This window comes from Rhinolophus sinicus, linkage group LG10 (genome assembly GCF_036562045.2).
Source record: "Rhinolophus sinicus isolate RSC01 linkage group LG10, ASM3656204v1, whole genome shotgun sequence".
Classification (NCBI taxonomy): Eukaryota; Metazoa; Chordata; class Mammalia; order Chiroptera; family Rhinolophidae; genus Rhinolophus; species Rhinolophus sinicus.
Window position 1 is genome coordinate 95,767,703 of NC_133759.1, and position 18,904 is coordinate 95,786,606.

Genomic DNA, 18,904 nt, shown 5'->3' on the forward strand with positions numbered 1-18,904 from the left:
CTGGCAGCAGCTCGCTAGGATTACTAGCCGAAGAGAAACAACGGAAGCAACTGTTCACCATCCACCGCGTTTCCGCTTCAAACTCTGACTTCCGGTTCGTCAGCCGGTTCCGGTCCTTGATTTCACTTCCGGTCGCCTTCCGTTCCGCTGCCGCCGGTTCTGCGTCCGCTGCTGCCGGGGCCGCCGTACTCCAGGTGAGGGGACTCGGGGCACCCCGGCGTGCCGCCCGCGAGACACCGATGGCCCGGAGGACAGCAGCGTTGCTGTCCTCGGGAACCTTCCCTGCCGCCGGCCGTGGCGGGCTAGGGGCTGCTAGTGGGCGCCGCGGGCCGCGTCTGCCCTGGGCGGCCGCCCAGGCCTCCGGCCCTGACTCGCTGGCTGCGGGGGCCGCCGCCCTGGCATCCGGCCTCTGGCGTAGATCGAGGGCTTCCCGCACCCCAGGAGGCTCAGCGTCCCCAAACTTCATTCCGCCCTCTTCCGGGCTTTGAGCATCTCTCCCCCTCACTCTCGCTATTGAAGACACCCGGACCCTCATGGGTTTTGGGGTCTGTACTTGCTCTCTCGGCTGTTCCATGCCAGTCACTTCCCACAGCGCTTGCCTCTGCACTACGACTCAGTTGCTGCTGCTGTGTAGGCGTTGACAGTAATGCTTCTTCACACACCCTTTACTAGGCTTGTTGAAAAGTTAACCCCCTGCCCTTAATTCCCAACATGTGCACGTTTGCTGCCGTGACTTTCATATTTCCGCCTGTGCTACTGTTCAGTTGTGTGATCTTAGGCAAGTTGGTTTACTTCTTTTTGAGTTTTGTAATCTGCTTAATAATATTAAAACGATCACAATTTGACTCAAAAGGCCCATTTGGCTTTTTCTTGAGGATCATGCATTTGTAAGAGCAAGTTCTCTAAAATGGAATGCATTGCCCTAAAGTAACACTTTATTTAAATTTTTGTTAGGTTGGTGCCAAATTAATTGCGGTTTAAAAGGTTAAAAATTTGCAAAAGCTGCGATTACTTTGGCACCAACCTAATAGTACAGCAGGTTGTAAACATAAGAGAGTAAATATAAGTGAGTTTATGGCCCTCTCCTAACAGACGTGTTGAAGACACCTTACGTTTCCAGATGATTTTTGCATATGAAGATTCAGAAGTAGCCTTCTTTCTTGCAGTTGGTTGTAATGAGTGCAATTAAAGGTTTCAATAAATAAGTGACAGCATTTGGAAATACCGGTACTTTGAGATTAGAAAATCCAGTTCTCTGGCCTGTGGGGGTAACAAACTAATGAAACTGGTAGAAAGCTTTATGGGGGAAAAGACCTACATGCTGTTGTCGATGAGAATACAGCTGCTACATCATCTTTGTGCGCTAATATCTGCCTGTGAGTTTTGTATTTATTGATTTTTTTATTTTTTATTTTTATTTTTTTGTTTTAAGGAAGGCGCAGCTCACAGCGGCCCATGCGGGGATCAAACCGGCAAGCTTGGTGCTACCAGCACCACTGCTCTAACCAACTGAGCTAACCCGGGACACCTCCCCTTTTTTTTTAAATCTTTGATGTCTTAACTCCTGTAGGTCCAACTCAAGAGAGACAGTTGTATAGGGAAAAATCATGAGAGTTAGTCAGAAGACCTGTTCTGTTACCAGCTGTGAGCCCATGAACACATTACATAACCTCTCTGAACTCCCATTTCCTTAATTATAAAATAGAATAATTTTTCTCAAACCTTTTAAATGAGATTATCTATGTAAAAACTCCAATTTATTAAATAGGAAACAAATAATGGCCATTTACGGTTTAGCGCAGTGCCTGGAACACTTCCAGTTTTTTAAAAATTGTATTTAACCAATACTTACAATGCTTACTGTGTGCCACATACTGTGTGACTTATAAATATGAACTAATTTAATCTTCATAAGAGCCCTGAGGTGTAGTTAGTATTATCATCCCTATTTTGCAGATGAGAAAACCTAGGCACTAGAGAGGAAAGTTGCTTCCCAAAGTCAAATAGTTGATAAATGGGAGCGTTGGGATCTGAATCCAAATAATCTGGCTCTAGAATTTGTGCTCTTAACAACTCACCACACTACCTCTCAAGTGTTAAGTGAACAGTGGTTCATCATGGAGAAACTTTGCCTGTAGCATAAACCTGATCAAAAGAGAAGGAGGGATAGGTAGCTCATTATTGCAGCTTTCCAATTGCACAGAGAAAATCTGATAGGATATTAGAAAGGAGTAACTCTAAGCCAAAAACTGGGAGGGTGGAGGAATTTTAACGAGTCCTAATAACTTTTGGCGTTCTGGTAACATTACTGTAAGAAAATCCTGTTTCTCTACTATCAAATTGTAAAATAGAACTCAAACTGTACAGCTTATAAAACTTAAGTTACAGGTTTGGATACATCTTTGATATATTTCTTTTAACTTGTTTATTTGTATATACCTTCCTTCTAGGTATTCTTTTCTGAACAAAAGCTGCCTCAACATATGTTTCAAGGATGGCTCTCCCTATTATCGTAAAATGGGGCGGACAGGAATATTCAGTGACCACACTTTCAGAGGATGATACTGTACTAGATCTCAAACAGTTTCTAAAGACCCTTACAGGAGTGCTACCAGAACGACAAAAGTTGCTTGGACTTAAAGTTAAAGGTAATTCTCGCCTCACCTCAAATTTTTTGCATTGATATGAATCTTTATATTAGCTGTTTACTGTTCTCCTTAATAAGTCTTTCCCCGTGGAGATTTCTTTGGTAGGGATCTTCGTAAAAATTTTTTAATATAAGTAAGAATATTAAAGATTACTTGAAAATACCACCACAATTAAGATTACGTTTGATTCCTCTGATAGTTGGTGTTTGCTTGTTAAACACACTTAGCACAGGAGTCCCAGGTAAAACACTAAGTTTTGACAACTACCTTTTAGCACAGCATTTTCATTACAGCTTGGGCCTTGTACTCTTCCCAAATTTTCTTTTCTGTTTTGAAAGTAATGATGATTTAAAATGATGATAGCAATTATAGGCAGTGTTCGTACCTAGTCTAGAAGGGACTTTCATGGTGTCTATGTTTGTCATATTATTGAAGGGTGAGTTTTGAGTAGCATTCAGTGTACAGTTATCTTAGGCATGCAATTTTTAAGACGTTCTAAAAAATAGTTATCTTTGAACAAGACAAAACACAAATTTATTTTGTTTAGTTAGTTGAATAAAGGTGTTCCTTAAGACGGACTTGGGGGGAATAAATCAAACCTTGTATTAGTTGGTACTTCTTAGTGTGTTAGAAATTGCTAATTCAGCACTAACCGTTTGTGAAGAAAACAAAACAAAACAAACGAAAAAGAACATCTGCTGTGGAACCTGTACCGAACCTTTGAATGTTAGGGTTTTGTGTAATGGGATAGTGAAACCAGCACCTGAACTTTAGTGAGAAAACAGTCATTTGCTTGTATTGTAGGCAAACCTGCAGAAAATGATGTTAAGCTTGGAGCTCTCAAACTGAAACCAAATACTAAAATCATGATGATGGGAACTCGTGAGGAGAGCTTGGTAAATGTTTACTTTTGTTACCATTTGTCCCTTTGAAGATATGATGATTTATATTACACTTCTGTATCATAGTTTTAATTGTGGCAAAACTTTCAGTTTAGCAGTCAATGAAAATAAAAGCTGCACAGTGAACATGGTATTAACTCAGCAGAAAACAAATACTGGGGAATTTGTTATATAGTATATAGTTAGCTATAAGGATAGTAGTAGTGCAAATGATCCAATTTAACATGGTAAATATGCCCAGTGAACATATATAACAAATTATAAAATGTGGAAATTTTCCCACAGTGTGTGCTTGAAAGACTCTTGAACTCTCTCATTTGCTTTTTATACTATGCATGTGTTTCTTATATTAAGATAATATGGTAAAACAAAACTTTTTCATCTTCATAGGAAGATGTCTTAGGTCCCCCTCCTGACAATGATGATGTTGTCAATGACTTTGATATTGAAGATGAAGTAGTTGAAGTAGAAAATAGGTAAGTGCTTTTTTCAATATCAAAGGATATTGGTCGTAATGTGAGAAGTAAGTATTTCATCTGATTTCATTTTTACATTAGGGAAGAAAACCTACTGAAAATTTCTCGCAGAGTAAAAGAGTACAAAGTGGAAATTTTGAATCCTCCCAGGGAAGGGAAAAAGCTTTTGGTACTAGATGTGGATTATACGTTATTTGGTAAGTCGGCTTAAATTGCGTTTCATCTTCTGTTATCCACAACGTTTTTTCCTTTTGTTTATTTTTTTCCTTGCAATATGAAATATTTGAAAGCTTTTCTTATTATTACAAAAGTAAATTATTCATTGTAGAAAATACAGGTAAGAATAAAAAGAAGTCATCTGTAATCTCAAGAGCCAAAGATGACCACTCTTACATTTTTGTGTGTGTCTTCCAGGGTCTGTTTGTATGTATGTACTTTTTACTTTTACTTAATGACACAGTGAACATTTTCTCAGTCATTTAATATTATGCATTGTGAATTAAATATATAGTGTGGTTACACAGAATTCTAGTTTATGGGTGCATCATAATTTAATCAAGTCATTCTCTATTGATTAACGTTTAAATGTTTATGAGGATGATTTAAAAATCATTTTTGATCTTTTATCCTAAACTTTAAGTGCATGTCATAAATTAATATACACTTTTTTAAAAATTTGATTATAAATTAATTGGGCCTGTCATTTTGGTGACATCGATTCTATCTGAAAGGTGAATGGCTAAAAGTGAGTATAAATGGGTCTGATTTGTTTTTCATATCATAAAGTAACATCTACACTTTTAGAGACTAGATGAGAAAAAAATTTACACTTTACTGTATAAGCCTGAATTCTAGCTATGGCTCTTCACAAACTGAACAAAATTGATCAATTAAAGGGGGATCACAAGGATATTAAATTTTGTGCTTTGAAGACATCTCTGTCAGCCAATGTAATTCAATCTGAAGTAACTTACATTTGAGAGTTTATATTACATTTCCTAAGTTGAATTGATATTAGGTACTTGTCCACTATAATAAACTAATAATCATCTATGACTGATTTTCTTTTAGACCATAGGTCTTGTGCAGAGACGGGGGTAGAATTAATGCGGCCGTATCTTCATGAATTCCTAACATCTGCATATGAGGATTATGACATTGTTATTTGGTGTAAGCTATATATTTTTTTGTTTAGATTTCCATGGAAATAAGGTTGTTTCTTATATTATTGTGCATTATAAAATGCGGCTTAAAATGACCTGTGTTTAAATAGGATACATTTTTCATTTGTTACAGCAAATTTCTAATGAAGCATGTTTGACTATCTTGCATCACAATATATTGATAAACTTGCACATAATTTTGCCAAGTACCACTGAAATAGCTAAACATAGGAAGAGAGTAGAATATGGTGTCAAAATAAAAATGGCCTTATTTTCATAAGACCACCTGGATTTAGGAACTTTTCTATCTGATCTTTGATGCTTCGGGATATTGTTGCTTTCTCCTTTCTTCATAACTCTAGTCTGAAAACACTTGGAGAAAGAAAGGTATTTTAAAAAATCACAGTGATGTGGTTCTTGAGCAATAAAGGCAATATGAATTTACTTAAGGAAAATTAATAACTGGACTAAAGCAGTGTTAAATACATACATAATTTTCTGGTTTGTAAGACATGGAGAAGAGAGCTTCCTAGGAAACAAATTTTTGTTCAGCAACTCGGACATCTGATGTGACATTTGGGAAAAAAGTTTATCCTCTAAATGTATTAAAGTAGACTTAGAAATTTAGAGAACTTTTTACAATCATGTTTAAAATAAGTTATGTTTGTAAATTATGATACTTCATGGTAATATGTTAAAAAAGGGCGCCTCATTTTGGAGCTAAATAGACTTATGGTTTTGATTCTGGCTCTGTCTTTACTTTGTGACACTGGGCAGGTCAGTTAATCTCTCTGAACTTTAGCTTCCTCATTTGAGAAATGAAGATAAATAAACCTATATTTACAAGGTAGTTATAAGAATAAAAACATCTGTAGAGTACCTAGTACCATGTCTGGCATATAATAGTCACTTATGAATTAGAAACCCTTTTTATTAGCTGTGACTCTTGTTTTTCTGAAAATCATAGGCCCAAAATATATACTGAATTTAAAAATTGTGTATTTCCCTTCTCATGATTGTTGTTATTGTAATATATAAGTCTCTAAAATTTTAGTTCAGCTGGGCAATTTTGCATAGAAGGTGATTCATTTGGGTTGTGTGTGTGTGCTAAAGATTTCCATTTTGAGCATGCAGCTACCTCTATTACCCTTAAAAAATACACACACATACATACTTTAAATAATTGAACTCCTTTTTCCCGTCTTAAACATTTTGCTTGATAATATCTATTTGGTTTAGTCTAATTTGAGTCCAGGAGGTCACATAAAGCTGAGGGTTGAATTTTAATTATCAGTGGTCTCAAAACTGGTTGGTTTGACAATGAGCAGATACATAATATAGATACAGTTGATGAATTCAGTTGTCTCAGACTCCTGTTAAAAGCTGCTAGACTCCGTGAGCACTGGGTTTGCTGAGCCTGGCAAAATTCATGGGCCTCGCTACTCTTCAACAATAACCTTTGACACATGACATTGATCTGTGTATATTGACATATATACCTATGCATTCACTGGAGAGAATCAAATGGGGATTCAGACACCCTAAATATAAGTTTAGAACTGATAGAATAGTTATCAGGGCTGTTTTAAATTTCTGAAGTTCTTTTGAGCATTGATTACCAGTATTTTTTTAGGTAAAAGTGGTTAAAATTTTTTTCTGTCTTGACGACACACTAAAATAAGTTTATTTTTATAAATACTTAAAGTTGCCATAAATATGTTAGGAATTATTTGTGATACATTTAAACTTTTAGTCTTGCTTGGAAAACTTAACTAATTTGTTTATACAGAAGAAAGATTCTTAAAATAAAATTCAAGCTTTTCATATGTCTTGTCATTCTTCATGTTTTAGCTGCAACAAATATGAAGTGGATTGAAGCTAAAATGAAAGTAAGTGTTAGAAAACAATCCATTTAAGAAGGTTTTGAAACTGCATTTCTCTTTTTACAAGTTACTAATTGAATTAATTTCATTCTCATTGGAGTGTACTTAGTAGGTAAATAAATAACAGTATCATGAGTTAGGGGTGTGTGTAAAGTCTGTTTAGTGGTGGATTGTATTGAATACCTGTGTCCTTTTCAAGAAAAAGTACAGCCAAGCTCCCCTCCTCTTTCCCCCCATTTTACAATAAGGCTTTCATTTCCTTCTTTTGTTCTGGTATGTGATACTTTGAGTGATGCTCTTCTCAAATAGTGAATTGGGAAGTAATCTGTTTCTAGTTTATTTTCTTTGGACTGCCACTTATTGACTTAGCTAAATGGAGCTGAAATACTTGCCAGTTGTTAAGCAAGAGGTGGTGACCAGGTGGTGTAGAAAGTTGGCATTGTGGAAAACTGTAGCTGGAATATTCAGAAAGCATGGATTTTTGCATGCTGTATTTTAACCATGTGACTGTTTGTACTTATAGGAGCTGGGAGTGAGCACAAATGCAAATTACAAGATTACCTTCATGTTGGACAGTGCTGCTATGATAACAGTGCATACCCCAAGGAGAGGACTAATCGATGTAGGTACTCAGTTTACTTTTATTTAAAGACTTGTTTGTTTTCTCATGTGCTCTTTGTATTTGTGTTATGGAAGAAGTTACAGAAAGTTAGAAATACACCTGAGTGGATAGTAAAGTAGCAGTAGAGTTTTGACATAGGAAGATAGATGTATTTAAGGTTAAGAGATTTGAAATTTAGTTTTCTCCGATTTGAATTTTAACGATAAAATTAAGGATCTGGAGGCAGGAAAGATCAAGAAACGTCATGAATAATTGCCCCATGATGATGGCAGCACAGTATTGCTAAAAGACAGAGTAGGTGAGGAAAAATACTGAATGTCATCAAGGAAGATGCTAGAAATAAACCAAAACATACTTGCTCTACCCTAAACGAAACTGATAAATAGAAATAGATACATCATAATGCATATCCTATGGGGTGACGTAGTATGTGAAGCCCTAGCAAAGAGCAACAAGAACCATCAGAAAAAAGGGTTGGGCTAAAAGATTACGGTTCTTTACTTTGTTTACTCGTCAAGTAACTAATCATGTTATTGAACTACTATCCGAAGGCCCTGTGACAGGCACTGTTGGGAATAAATTGATAAGAAGACATGGCCCGTGCCTTTTGGAAACAAACTAATAGAAATTGGAGAAAACACACTAGGAAAGCTTAGGGGAGACTATATCAAAATTGTCAGAAACATAACTAGAACTGTTTAAGTGCTAGTTATGAACAAACGGAGATTTGTTCAATAAAGGAAATTTTTGTTCATCCATATAATGGGATGCACCTAACTCATATGATATAGTAGAATATTTAGTGTTTTAAAAAATTTTTTATGTTACATCATTAAAGTGAAAAGTATTTTAGAGAACAGTATTGTTAGAAAATAGTTCTTAACCTTTGTTTGGTTCAGGGTTCCCCTTAGCTTAACAAAAGATCTGTGAACTCTCAGAGGCTGCTGCTGTTTATAAAAAAGACTGAAGGTAAATAATTTTATCAGAATATCTAGTTGTTACCTTTGGCACTGAGTGGATTATAGGTAATTTAAAATTTTCCTCTGTGCTTTCCTGTGTTTTCAATTTTTTTCTACAGTCAGCAATATTACTTCTCTAATTGAGAACAAAGTAGTCCATGTTTGGGGAACAAATAGTGCTTGACCTATTATAAATATAGTGACAGCACTATTAAAGGGGACGTAGGATTGCTAACCCTGGGTGTCACAAAGCTATTGTCATATTTCTTAAGACTTTATGTTAGCTAAGAAAACCGAGAATCTGGCTTATTGTGTCAGCTCCCATATATTTGTTTTCAAGTATTTGGGTGGTTTGTTTCAGTAGTAAACAAGTAATACAAACAAATTCAGGCAAATAAAATTTTACTAGAATTAAAATATTTCAGTGACATTCTTTTCTGTTGCTAGGACACAGAAAAAAATAGGCTTTCTTCATATTAAAATAAATTATAGAAGGAGAAGAAGAAAACATTTTTAAATGACAACTCTTATCACTATTTACTTACTACCATTTAATCGCACATAATTATTACCATATAATCTCACATTACCATAAATGAGACTTCTTCCTGCCTTCAGCAAAAAAGTGCTTTCTCTACTAAAAATTAACTTATTTAAAAAAATGTTCTGAATGTGTAAGTGCATTCACATGATTCAAAATAGAAATAAAGTACACAATGATAACTCTTCCTCCACTTCAGCTCTCCAGCCACTTACCACTCCTACTTACAGGAACTCACTATTATTTCCTGTGTGGTTTTACAGACTTTATATATAATAAGTACCAAAAGATATGACTGTATAAGGAATTATCTTTTTGAAGGCTCATTTTAAGAATTCAGAAATAAAAGCAAGAATTTACAAATTATCTTGCTTTTGAAGGTCAGCAATCAAATGCCCTAGAAATTATGTACCTATGCCACCGAATTAAAGACAAAATCAATTTTTCCTCCACAAAATATTTAAATTCTGTATTCAAAGTGCCAGGTACATTGTCGGTCACTAAGGTTTCTAGTTTTGAAAACAGACCACATGTGACCCTCACGCTCTGAGGGGACGTCCCATGTGTTAGCCCAGGAGGTCATGTGACTGCTCAGCAGAAACCTAAACAATTACTTTAGATGCTTACATTTTAAATTAAATAACTAACTTTTCCTTTGACCCCAAATCTTCATGTTAAAATAATGAAAGGTCTTATAATGAGGTTTACTTCCGTTAGACATGACCAGAGCTTTCAGAAGTGAACATTTTGAGATACAGCGTGCTTTAAAGTCTGTTGACACGGCCAGCCATGTCTGTCTGACAGAGGAACACGCTGGCATAGTTAGTTCTGCAAGGCATTTCGTTTGCAGTATCCCTGCTTTTAAGAAAAGATGAACTACTGATAAAATTTGAGTTATATCTAAACTTTTATTCTAAGGTAAAGCCTCTTGGTGTTATATGGGGAAAGTTCTCGGAGTTTTACAGTAAAAAAAACACCATTATGTTTGATGACATAGGAAGAAATTTTCTAATGAACCCACAGAATGGACTAAAGGTAAGATACAGTTTCATTTCCTATGCTCACATAATCTGGAATATGTGGTATAACTTGAGCACTGTTGAATTTTGAAAGTTTTGGAAGTACTATATTCTTATGGTCACAGGCAAGAAAAGCTTAAGCATTTAGAAAAATGTATATAAAATTGAATTCTTATCTCCTTGGTTAGCCATCTCATCCAGGTGCTTTATTTTTAATAAGCTCTGTGGAGCACCATGAGCTTCTTGATTGTTGACTTTTACCATCTAAAGTGAAAACAGACATTAGGGATACAAATCTTGGAATCTCCGATATTCTAGTTAGCTGGCAGTAAGGGTTTTTGTTTTTGTTTTAAACTGAAACTAAGAAAAGGTTTTTGAAAATTCATACAAGGTAAGTGGAGCGCTTAGAATTATAAAATGCCAGAGCTAGAAGGAACTTCAGTCATCTTACCTACCTTCTTAACGTGATAGAAACAATCTGAGGATCAGAAAGTCCAAAATCGTGTATATAACTGGTTAGTGATAGAATCTGAGTTAGAATCTAAGCGACTTGGTTCCTAGGCCAGTGGTGATCTTAGCATGAAGTCCCTTGCAGCCTTTGTAAGTGTGAGAGAGACATGTATTCCTGGTAGCATTGTAAAAATGGTAAGAGAGAAATTTGAAACTTACGATTTCTGGTACCTATATTTTCCTTGTCGTTGGGTACAATGTGAAGATGGAAAAGATACCGTGTTTCTCTGAAAATAAGACTGGGTCTTACATTAATTTTTACTCCAAAAGACACATTAGGACTTATGTTCAGGGGATGTCATCCTGAAAAATCATGCTAGTGCTTATTTTCCAGTTAGGTCTTATTTTCGGGGAAACACCGTAGCTCTGTATTATGGTACTAAGGCATATGGAGTCTCCATCTGAAGTGGAAACCCTGACATTAAGATATTTTTATTCTGAGTCCTGAACTTTTCCACAAGCTGGGTTCTTGATAACTTTAAACGATAAGAGAGAAAAACTTGAAGAAGGTGCATTTTTTTAAGCTTTCCTTACAGACCGTTGATGTGTTCTTTGGTGTACAATGGGGGTAGTTTAGGCACAGAATGCTACTCTAGGAAGTGTAAGAAGGTGTTGACTTGGAAGAAAGTACTTGGAGTAGATGGGTGGTTATGTCACCCTTTACAAATGGTTTCTGTTTGAGGCTTTGGAAGAAATGCTTTTCCTGAGTGTGGTTTACCAGGCATAAGGTACAAAAGTAAGTTCTTCATTCTTGAGAAAAGATTCAGTTGATCTGAACTCAATTCTCTATGAAACTAGTGATTATTACCTGTATTGGAAAGCCATGATATTCAAGAAACGATTTTTAAAAAATGTTTTAAACTAAGATATAATGTTAGTTTCAGGTGTCCAACATGATTTGATATTTGTATATATTGTGAAATGATCACTGCAATAAGTCTAGTTAACATCTCTCGCCACACATGGTTACAGAATTTTTTTCTTGTGATGAGAACTTTTAAGATCTACTTTCTTAACAATTTTCAAATATGCAATACAGTATTAACTGTTGTTGGCATGCTATCTATACATTACATCCCCATGACTTACTTATTTTATAACTGGAAGTTTGTACCTTTTGACACCTTTCACTCATATCTCTCACCCCCACACCTGCCTCTGGCAGCCTCCAATTTGTTCTTTGTATCTATGAGTTAGCTTGGTTTATTTTATTTTATTTTTTTATTCCACATATAAGTGAGACGGAATGATTTTTGAGAAGAGCTTTAACTTTAAAAAATATGTATAATCATTAGTTTCTTGTGTGTTTAGAAGAAACTTTATTTTTCCAGCCAAAATTTGGGCCCTCCTCATCTTTGAATAGAGAGATGATGATAGAAATTTCTAGTTCTTCATGTTACTTTAGAGAAAGTTTTGGGTGTGTGTGTGTTTTTTAAACTGGAGTACTCAGAATTGCTGAAGGAATTCCTACAAATTCATAAGTCTCCACCCCACCAAATTGTAATGCAAACGAGGTATTTTTAAGGATTGCATAGGTAGTCTCTCACATCTCCTTTTGAAAAGCTCTTTTAAGAAGGTAGTTATTAATGATCTGCCCACACTGACATAGAAGCGATTTTGAAATTGATACTCTGAAATACTGTGTTTTATCCCAGTTTCATAATGCTCTTTGTAGAAATCTCAAAAAAGATTTCACAGAGACATTAAACATAAGACTGCTTATTTAAAAAAATAGTTTCCAATGTAAGCTTGCTAATCTTAAGGTTTGAAATATAATATGGAAGGCATTGTGAATTATGACTATAGTACTGAACTAAAAGAACTTGAGTTTTGGTCATGGGTGAATCAATTGGTATTTTGATGACTTCATTTTTATTATCTATACAAGGAAATGATGATGTAAGAGAATGCAGGAAATCTAGACATTCTTAAGTTCCTAAAAATGTTTCTTTGATGTGAGCAAGAATGGTCATATACCCTGATAGGGGCACTTAGATCATTTTTGAAAAATGTTACAGTAAACAGTGATGATACTGGAACAAGTGAAGTCAGATGAATAATAGATTTTTTTCCACTTAACTAGTTTTATTAACTTTTAGACTCAGACTCATTGCAGTATTATAGTTTTTTTTGTTTAATCGTGCTTAAGACCAAATGTTTAGAAAGTAAAAGGGACTTAGCAGGGCCTTGGGTTGAAAATCTTATTTACCAGCCACTGATTGTACTTTCTCTTTTGGTATAAATCCCTTCCTGCTTTTAAACTTGGAATCACTTTGGTACATTTTATATTAGTAGTTTAAAAGTTAACATGTTGCCTTTACAATCTTTAGTTCAATGCAGGAATACTTTGAAACATTACAGTGTTCCAGGAAACTCCTTTCACTACATTGTAACATCATGCCTCTTTACTCACAGCTCCAGGGGCTTGCTCTCCCCCACAGTCACTGCTGCTGCTGTGAACCAGCGCTGCCTGTTTGGAAATAGGATCTCCTACCAGCGCTTGCTTCTGTGCAGACTCAGACAGCTCTTATTGGTGCCATTAAAGCTGCCGCAGCCCAGCTGACTGACGGCTGTGGAGGTCCCTGGCACCAAGCTGTTCTGATGCGAGTAGAACGTAGGGGAAACTTTATTCTGTTCAAGCTGGGGTGTGTTTTTTCAATGACAGAGAAAATTATATTTGAAAAAATTTAAAACATTCCCTACTCTTGATAGATACAGTATGGATTCCTTTGGGCTCATTGTTCTCATGAAGTGATAATGATTGAATATTAATCTTTTTCAGTGCTATTGCTATGTAAAATCAGTAAAGACCAGTGTGCATTTTCTCCAAATCATAATGATATATTAGTACTTTACTAAGTATTATTGATTCAGTCCTTACATGTGTGTTTCAGGAATACATGGGATGTTTAAAAAATATTTTTTATAATGGAAAAATCCAAATCTGAACAGAACTACGTAGAATTGTATAACCCCCATGTATACATCATCCAGTTTAAACAACTTTTTAATTCATGGATGATTATGTTAGTTCTATACCCTACCTACTTCCTTCTCTGTAATGTTTTAAGCAAATTCCAGGCATACCATTTCATTTAATATTAATTTAAAAATTTTAAAAGACTATCTTGAGTTGTATAAAGATATTTGAGTTGATGTCTTTAAAAAAGCTAAACTTTTTATTGGAGCTGTAACATAAAGAACAGTGCATAAAATTTATAGTTTAGCAAATTGTGATAAAGATAACACACATAACTGCCACCCAAGATATAATATCCCTTACTAATTATAGTTCTCCCCCGTCTACCATCCTGACTTTTATATTTTTAAAATGAGCCATAAAGTATATCAACCATAAAATACGTGTATGTCAACCTTAAAAATTTGGAAAATATTACTGTTCCTTTTGTGGGAAAACTATTGTATAATTAAAAGCAATGTTATGGAGACTTTAATAATAAGTGCTTATGATAAAATATGAGAGAAAGTGGGTTATATAAATATCATGATATCTTAGCTATATAAAAGTTTCATAGAAAAATACTGAAATGAAAATCACCACTGTTAAAATTTATCTTTCCTGTTAGATCAAGCTTGTATTTGGGTTAACTTTTTATGAGTGAAGTGACAAGAATAAAAGTATTCAATTAGTAAGAAGCATCTGGATTGATAGAAAGGGGAAAAGTCTAAGCAGTTTTGCAAAGAACAGAAGCCACATAGGGTTCAAGTGCTCTAAGAAAGCTGGTGTTGTCAGGTTCAGACTGAAAAGATAACATAAGGTAAGTCAAGTGGAAGAGCTGTCCGCTTGTACTATAAACATTATACCATGCCAGTCAGTTTATTAAACTGAGATAACATAAAAGTAACTTTTAGTATTGACATCCTTGGTGGTATTTTAATCTCATTAATTCTAATTTAAATAATAGAGTAGTATGGATTTATACTAGTTTCTTCATTGCAATGTCAAATGTTGGGTAATGTTTGTTTCCTTATAGATAAGGCCTTTTATGAAAGCGCACCTAAATCGAGATAAAGACAAAGAACTTTTAAAATTAACTCAATACCTCAAGGAGATAGCAAAATTAGATGATTTTTTGGATCTAAATCACAAATATTGGGAAAGGTAAGTGCTAATTGCTTACTCATTTCCTCTTTCCATTAATGAATGGAAAAATTGTCTGATGACTCTGGTATACACATAACTCTTCATTTTTATTTAAAGTTGGTAAATCCTAAAACTATTTTCTAGTCTTGTAACATCTCCCCCAAAAGTATTTTTCCTTTTTGTCTTAACCTCTAACTTGTTCATAAACTTCTAGTGGGGAGGACTTGAGGAGTGGCACAGTTGTGGTGTTACCTGTAAATTATTTTGTGACATTAGGTAGGTCACTCTTTTATGACTCCTATGCGAATGTAATCTCAGGATAAAATAAAATACACTGAAATTTTTCCTGTTAAAAATTAATCAACAAGTACTTCTCTGTATAGCAGAAAAGTTAGAAAACTTTATTCTACTGTAAGAACAATTACCTATGATTTTCCTTTCCAAAGATAACCACTATTGCCATCTAGGTTTATAGTTTTCTAGTCTTTTCTAAGCATAAACATATGCAGAAATCTACATATAGACTGTATACAAACATCAAGATTTTGAGGCAGGGAGAAACCTCTAGAGAAGTGAACAGGATTATTATGTACTATAAGTAATTTTTTGGAATTAGATCTTTAAAGACCTGATTCCACTAATACAGCAACAGAAAAAAACTGTTCATGTAATAACACATTAGGAAGATAAGGTAGGCATTTTTATCCCTATCTCCAAACTGCAGATGTAACTAAGTAATAGATAAAAATGCCACAAAAGGAGTAAAGTTTGCATTGTCAAAACTTGTCCAGGTGTTCTGATTTTGAGAACTCTTTCCTCAACCCATACCACTGAGGATAATAAATTCATAAATGTGAGGAGTAGAGATTTTTAAAATTTTAATTTAGTGGTAGCTTCCTATAACATAATATGAAGAAAATTATTTTCTTTGCTTAGTAAATTAATGTCTTTGCATCTTTACACTCTAGATCAGAGTCTTTTAGCCTCTTTGGCCCATCTTCATGCAAGAAAAATAGATGTTTAATGGAGTTGAGGGGTTTTTTTTGAAATTACAGTGTTAGTTAATATTACAATGTAATTGCTTAACCTCTTTTTGCCTGTAAAATAGAAAATCAGTTCTAATAGAAAACTTATAGCACTGTCGTGAGAATGAGATGAATTAATACACGTACTTAGGACAGTGCTTGGCACATAAGCAGTCAGGAGATGTTAGTGATTGTTATTACTCATCTTGAAAAGTTTTGTTTTTAAACTACTTTCCTTTGGGAGGTGAGTTCGATTGTTATCGTGAATTTAGCACATGGCTTAGATGATATCTTTGTTTTATTTCTTGCAGGTATCTCTCAAAGAAGCAAGGACAGTAGTTACATGTTATACTGACAGTTATTGAAGACACTTGACATCCATGAACTTCTTGCTTTTATGCTAGAAATCATTATAATAGTGCTGGACACTGAAGCAAATACCAAACTGCTTATACTTGGTCTTCCAGTTTTTTGTAAATTTAATTTTATATTTTTTGAAGATCATAGCAATATGCTAAAAAAACAAACAAACAAAAAAAAAAACTTCCCCCCCCCATGTGAATATACTGTTATTCTTGAAAAATATTTTCTCCAGCATTGAGTATTGAGTTTTTTTTCCCCACACACACAAAAAAAATGGACAAAAATGTATACTCAACCATGTCATTTTGTGACTTTGGAAATAAGTTATGTCTTGTGTTTTTTGCCTCATTGTTGTATTGTCTGATGAAATCTTAAGACCAAACCCATCTTGAAACTACTGCTTTTCCTTTTAAAACCAAAAAATATTTTTTGAATAAGGAACTTATTTGGTATTCTTAAAATCACCAAGAATGTTTTTATTCACTTGTCATAGAACCAGTTTCTCTTGTTAATCCATTATTTACATCTCTAAATTCTGAGCTGTCTCAGTTTGGTCTGTATGTGTTAGTGTTCTTTGAGTAAAACTGGAAAATTTCAGCTGTGATACAGATATGTCATAGTATGAAAAATAGAAAACATAAGACAAAAGAATAAAACTAAAGAACAAGAGTATGTTTCTTTTTGGTGGCTAAGTAGAAGCACTTCTGCCTAAAACGATTGTCATAAAAGCAGTTAAAGACAATACATCTTAAAATGGGACATACCACTGATTCAGCCCTAAAAAGCATGAGCAGAAAAGTTTTGTTTTGTTCCAGCTATGTCTTGTCTAAGCGCAAACACTGTTTCAGTGACAATATCTGGCCATAAGCTTAAAAAAATTTGCAATGCTTAAGCCTGCAGATATGTAATGTGACCACTGTTTTGTGTTGACAGTATTGCTTTATACAGTTCTTGTATTTGAAAGGAATCTGATCCTTTCAAAGGAACGTGGTGTATATTGTTCTTACGGGACTATTTCAGTGGTGTAAATAATAAATACCTTTTCTTAAAACATTGGTTATCTGCTTTATGTTACCCCAAATATTTTGCCTCTGTTGGAATCAGAAAACAAACATTATGTCTAGGCAAGGACGTCTTGAAAAAAATTAAATGTGTGTGGTTTTAAAAGTGTGTATTTCATGATTCATGCATTCAGAATTGGTCTTAGCAACTAATTAGCTATGTTAAATTATTTAATTCTACTAAGCATGTTTTCAGAAAGAGAAACTATTTTCTTTGTGACAGGTTATAAGATACAATGCTGCAGACTTGGAGAACCCTTAAATAATTAAAATGATTCAGTTAAAATGGTTTCTTAATTATGAGGCTAAATTTAAATATTTAAGGATAGAATATTCATTTCATTGGTACATTTCCTACTGTAAAAAGCAGCTTATTATTACAGAGTGGGTATGGAAAAGGCTTCATCTTTTTAAGAGAACTTCACACAAAACTATTTACATAGTTCAAGCAAGAGCAGAGTTAAATCAATGTAAAATACAAAAATTAGCAAGCCTCAGGAAGCTAAGTAGGATTTTTAAAAAACATTTTCTGCCATTAGGTGGTGCCCAAACCGAAGATTATTAGCCAGTGTGCTAAAGAAAGCAATTCTGAGAGAACGTGGTCGTTATCCCCTTATTGAGATCACATGTGTTTATGTGATTAATACATTCATGGAGCATGGAAGTTTGGGTTTGTCTTTTGCATCTCACGACTTATTGAAATATATACTGATACATATGTATTAATTTTCTATGTATGTGGCACACAATAGTCAAGAGATGATGTAATTCAGATGCATATTCTGATGAAACAAGTTATTTTTATGACCCAGTAGTTACCCCTTATCCGTGATTTTGAGTAGTGTGACGAAGTCTCGCGAGGCCTGTATCATCCCGTCGTGGATGTGAATGAGGGCTTCTTGCCCCTTAGTCACTTAGTAGCCATCTTGGTTATCAGGTCAACTGTGGTCTCACAGCGCTTGTGTCCCAGTAACCCCTATTTTACTTAATAATGGCCTCAAAGTGCAAGAATAGTGATGCTAGTAATTTGGACACGCCAAATGGAAGCCGTAAAGTGCTTCCTGTAAGTAAAAAGGTGAAAATCCTGGACTTAATAAGGAAAGCAAAAAAACCCATAGCCTGAGGTTGCCAAGATTTACGGTAAGAACACATCTATTCATGAAATTGTGAAGAAGGAAAGAGAAAATTTGCTCGTTTTGCTGTCACACCTCAAATGCAAGCGTTAAGGCCACAGGGCGTGATACGTGCTTAGTTAAGACAACATGACAACGTCATGGCTTGATGATACTCCTTAGGACATCGTCAGAAAGTTAATATTAGCCTCACACGACGTCGTTCACCTCACTTCATCACATCGCATTATGTCAACTCACCATCACAAGAAGGGTGAGTACCGTACAATAAGATATTTTGAGAGGCACCAAGCACATTCTTCACATAAGTTTTATTATTATAATTGTCCTATTTTATTAGTGGTTAATCTCTAACTGCCTAATTTATAAATTAAACGTTATCATAGGTATGTATGTATGGGAAGAAACAGTACATATGGCGTTCAGTGTTATCCGTGGTTTCAGGCATCCCCTGGGGACGTTGGAATGTATCCCTTGCAGATAAGGAGACTACT

At 34.9% G+C, this 18,904-nt stretch overlaps 1 protein-coding gene across 1 annotated transcript; it reads left to right on the forward strand.

Moving 5' to 3' along the window:
* The first annotated feature begins 48 nt into the window (after window positions 1–48).
* UBLCP1 (ubiquitin like domain containing CTD phosphatase 1) lies at window positions 49–17,267 on the forward strand. Its single transcript, XM_019740564.2, has 11 exons — window positions 49–194; window positions 2,451–2,648; window positions 3,453–3,544; window positions 3,941–4,026; window positions 4,108–4,223; window positions 5,098–5,196; window positions 7,041–7,078; window positions 7,596–7,694; window positions 10,113–10,229; window positions 14,719–14,846; window positions 16,165–17,267. The coding sequence occupies exons 2-11, from the start codon at window positions 2,495–2,497 to the stop codon at window positions 16,190–16,192; spliced, it is 957 nt and encodes a 318-aa protein (XP_019596123.1). The 5' UTR covers window positions 49–194; window positions 2,451–2,494; the 3' UTR covers window positions 16,193–17,267.
* The last annotated feature ends 1,637 nt before the right edge of the window (window positions 17,268–18,904 follow it).

Bases quoted from the DNA above. Each gene is read 5' to 3' on its own strand.
- UBLCP1 (XM_019740564.2), top strand. From the start codon at position 2,495: ATGGCTCTCCCTATTATCGTAAAATGGGGCGGACAGGAATATTCAGTG. The intron at 4,027-4,107 runs GTAAGTGCTTTT...TTTTTACATTAG, and splicing joins GTAGTTGAAGTAGAAAATAG to GGAAGAAAACCTACTGAAAA. The intron at 7,695-10,112 runs GTAGGTACTCAG...TTTTATTCTAAG, and splicing joins CAAGGAGAGGACTAATCGAT to GTAAAGCCTCTTGGTGTTAT.